The sequence below is a fragment of the Brassica oleracea genome, chromosome C1 (assembly GCF_000695525.1).
Source record: "Brassica oleracea var. oleracea cultivar TO1000 chromosome C1, BOL, whole genome shotgun sequence".
Lineage (NCBI taxonomy): Eukaryota > Viridiplantae > Streptophyta > Magnoliopsida > Brassicales > Brassicaceae > Brassica > Brassica oleracea.
Genome location: NC_027748.1, coordinates 19,781,908 through 19,784,887, shown reverse-complemented (window position 1 = coordinate 19,784,887; position 2,980 = coordinate 19,781,908). Strand labels below are relative to the sequence as shown.

Sequence of the window (2,980 nt, the reverse complement as noted above, 5' to 3'; positions counted from 1 at the left end):
GCATGTATGACCGTCTTTCCTTATTAAGTTTTTCTTTATGATTTATTTTTTCACCAATCTTAGACTGTATAACACTAAGGAATTTTTTTTTTTATGTATGGGAGAGGTAGTTACTGATATTGTATTTTATTTTGATTTTTAGTGTCAATTTAATTTTTTATTGAGTCAAAAAGGGGATGATGAATTTTTTCAATTCTCCTTATTATCTAATCACTCTCTAGCGTCATTCTTAGATTTACTAATTGCATAGTGTACTGAATGGAAACATCATAAGTGGAGATAACGTACCAGTAACATCCATCCTTTCCGAGAATGTCTGAATGAACCAAAGTTCACTTCCAACCTTAATCAACAACGATCGCATGTTTTTTTGTTCGGGTTTGGTATACACGGGAATATATAGATATTATGACTAATTGTTGTGTCAAAATGGTTAGTCACAATATAGTGACGACTTGTTGACCAATTTGTGACAAAATTATTATGTAGCAAAATAGTTACTATTTGGTCACAGTTTTGTGACAAAATTAAAAGTAACAAAAAATTGTTACAAATAATTACAAATTAGTGACGAAAAATTCAGTCGTAAATGTTGTTATTGATTATGCGGCCAAAAGATGTCACTAATTTATATGATTTCTACTTTCTTAAAAAATTATTTAATTTCTGTTCTTAAAATGACGACATCAACTTGTATGGAAGTGAGACAACTTCATCACATTTTGTGACTTTTAATTACAATTAGTTTAGTTATAATGAAAACAGGTGAGTTTCTACTGTATATACTTTCAGACGTAAAGACGAAAAAACAAAAACATAAAAACCATTTGCTCTTTGCTTCAGCCTGCAATATTTTGAACTCTCTTGTCTTCAGCCTACACTTTTCCTTGATCATTTTCAAGAAAGTACATTCTAGTATACAATCGCCTCTATTTCGTGGCTTGAAAGAGACTAACTCTTAAACTTTTTTTTTTGGTTTAATATAACTCTAAACTATTCATGCTTATATATTTTGATAAGCTGTTGTTTGAGACATTGGAAGCAATTCCAGTCAAGGCGTTATGCTTTCATAAGCTTGTTAGAGCTGGTACTTCAAGTAGTGATTTCCTTTCTTGTATTGTTGAATGATATTTGCTTCATATCGGACATATAAAGCGCTGTCCATAAACGAATCCATACATCATCTCGAGTCTAATCAAAGCCAGATACTGGAGGTCGTTTTTTCAATAGATCGGTTGCTCTTCATCACCGAGTTGGAGGCACGAGGCTCAGGCTCATCCCTTTTACAGAAGATCTCGAGCTTGGAGCGGTGGAACGACGTTTTCTAGGCTGAAGAGAAGAGGGGCGGTGGTTACTGGTGGTCGGAGTTATCTTGGGGTCGAGACGAACACGGCGCCTTTCGTCTAAACCCGAGTGAACTTGGACGGCTCTGCTCCTTCGAAGACGTGAACAGAGTCCATCGGGGCTGTCGTGTGGTAGTCAGATTGGCTCTAGTATGGCATGTTCTTTGCCTCCCTGCTGCCGTAAAGACAACCTTGTCCACGAATCTTTGTCCACACAACCTTAAGTGACAACATCGTTTTCTCCGTCGTTGTCTTGTCCATGGATGACTTCAAGAGATGTAACAATCAAAGGTTGAAGACGGGACTGTTTGACGAAACAAAACAGAGTCTCCCCTGTCACCCTCATGGTTGTGGAGCCTCTCAATTCTGCAATTCAGATTTATTAATGGTGGGAACAGAACCCTAGTTCATTAATGTTCGTTATTTCAGTTCCTATACATCTTTGGGTTTGCTCTTTATTTCAGTTCCTGGTTTTTAGTCTCTCATCAAATGCTCCCTTAAATTAATTGTTTGAACTTTAGTCTCTCTCAAACTTCACCATCAGACGCTTAAATCCAATGTTTGAATGTTTTAAGATAGTGAGGAAGACGTTTGTTGTTGGAGAAGGACAAGACATCAAGAAGGAGCTTGTTGTTGCTGGAGGGATTATCCTTTTCTTCACAAGGAAGAACTTCAATATCAGGAAGAAACGATCACGTACGGTAATTAAAAAGATAGTTTCTTATCAGTTATGTGATTAGCTTTTGTTTTCGAAGTTGGAACCTTTAGTCGTGTGGTGTTTGATTGGGTACGTATGTGTTGATGTTCTTTATCAAAGCTTAAAGATTTTATCGTTTGGGGAGATGAAACGTGTGTGTTGCTTGATGTGTCTTTTCTAATTTAAGAGCTTTTGTCTTATAGTGGCTTTAGTTTTCTTTCTTTGATTGAGATCCCTATGGACTGATCAGACTTCTAGTTCTGGTAGTCCTAAATGAATTTGAAGAGGCTTATCTCTTGTAAAGTTTCGTAGGGTTGTGAACTTTTTGCAGGGGTTTGTGAGGGGTGATAGCTCTGGTGGTAACATCGCACATAATGTAGCGGTAAGAATCGGGGACTGATCTTTTGGGAACATATTGTTTAATCCTATGTTTGATAACGGAGTCTGAGACACATTTGTATGGGAAGTACTGTGATTGTGAGAGACCACTGCTACATGAAAGGAAGCTTTGAATTTTTGTATGAGTTGTCCACAAAATTCTGTCCACAAAATTTTGTATATAAATTTTGTAGGATTGAGATTTTTGTTCACCATACCTCATCCACAACATTTTTTATGATTAAGAATTTTGTCTATAAAACGTTTTTTTGTTCGAATTTGAAATAAGCTAACAATATATGAATTGTGAAAAATATCTTTGTCCACCATATCTCATCCATGTCCGCATCTTTTCAATTTATTTGTTGTGAACGAAGAGGCGAACTTGTGTGTATTATTAGGTCGACCAACTGATCTTTATATACATATGGTAATGACGGTCTAAGTACTGGATCGACATGAGATCGTACTTATCCTTAACTAGATAATGACTAGCAATACGTAAGATAAACACCAACTATAATGTAGATAAACACAAGAGTAGATAGGCGCCAGTATGATC

The 2,980-nt window shown here is 36.1% G+C and overlaps 1 protein-coding gene across 7 annotated transcripts in view; it reads left to right on the top strand.

The window, feature by feature from the left end:
* The first annotated feature begins 886 nt into the window (after nucleotides 1-886).
* Nucleotides 887-2,980, top strand: part of LOC106294374 — an 11,456-nt gene continuing 9,362 nt past the window's right edge. The window contains exons 1-3 of one of the 7 annotated variants that reach the window (XR_001260831.1): nucleotides 896-1,731; nucleotides 1,919-2,039; nucleotides 2,353-2,637. Coding sequence is in view for 2 of the 7 variants with exons in the window: in XM_013729938.1 (XP_013585392.1) it covers nucleotides 1,603-1,731; nucleotides 1,919-2,044; nucleotides 2,372-2,440 (324 nt within the window). In the remaining 5 variants the exon portion in view is untranslated. Of the gene's footprint in view, nucleotides 1,732-1,918; nucleotides 2,638-2,980 lie in introns of those variants that run through there. The other 6 variants (XR_001260828.1, XR_001260829.1, XM_013729938.1 and 3 more) reach the window with 6 other exon arrangements.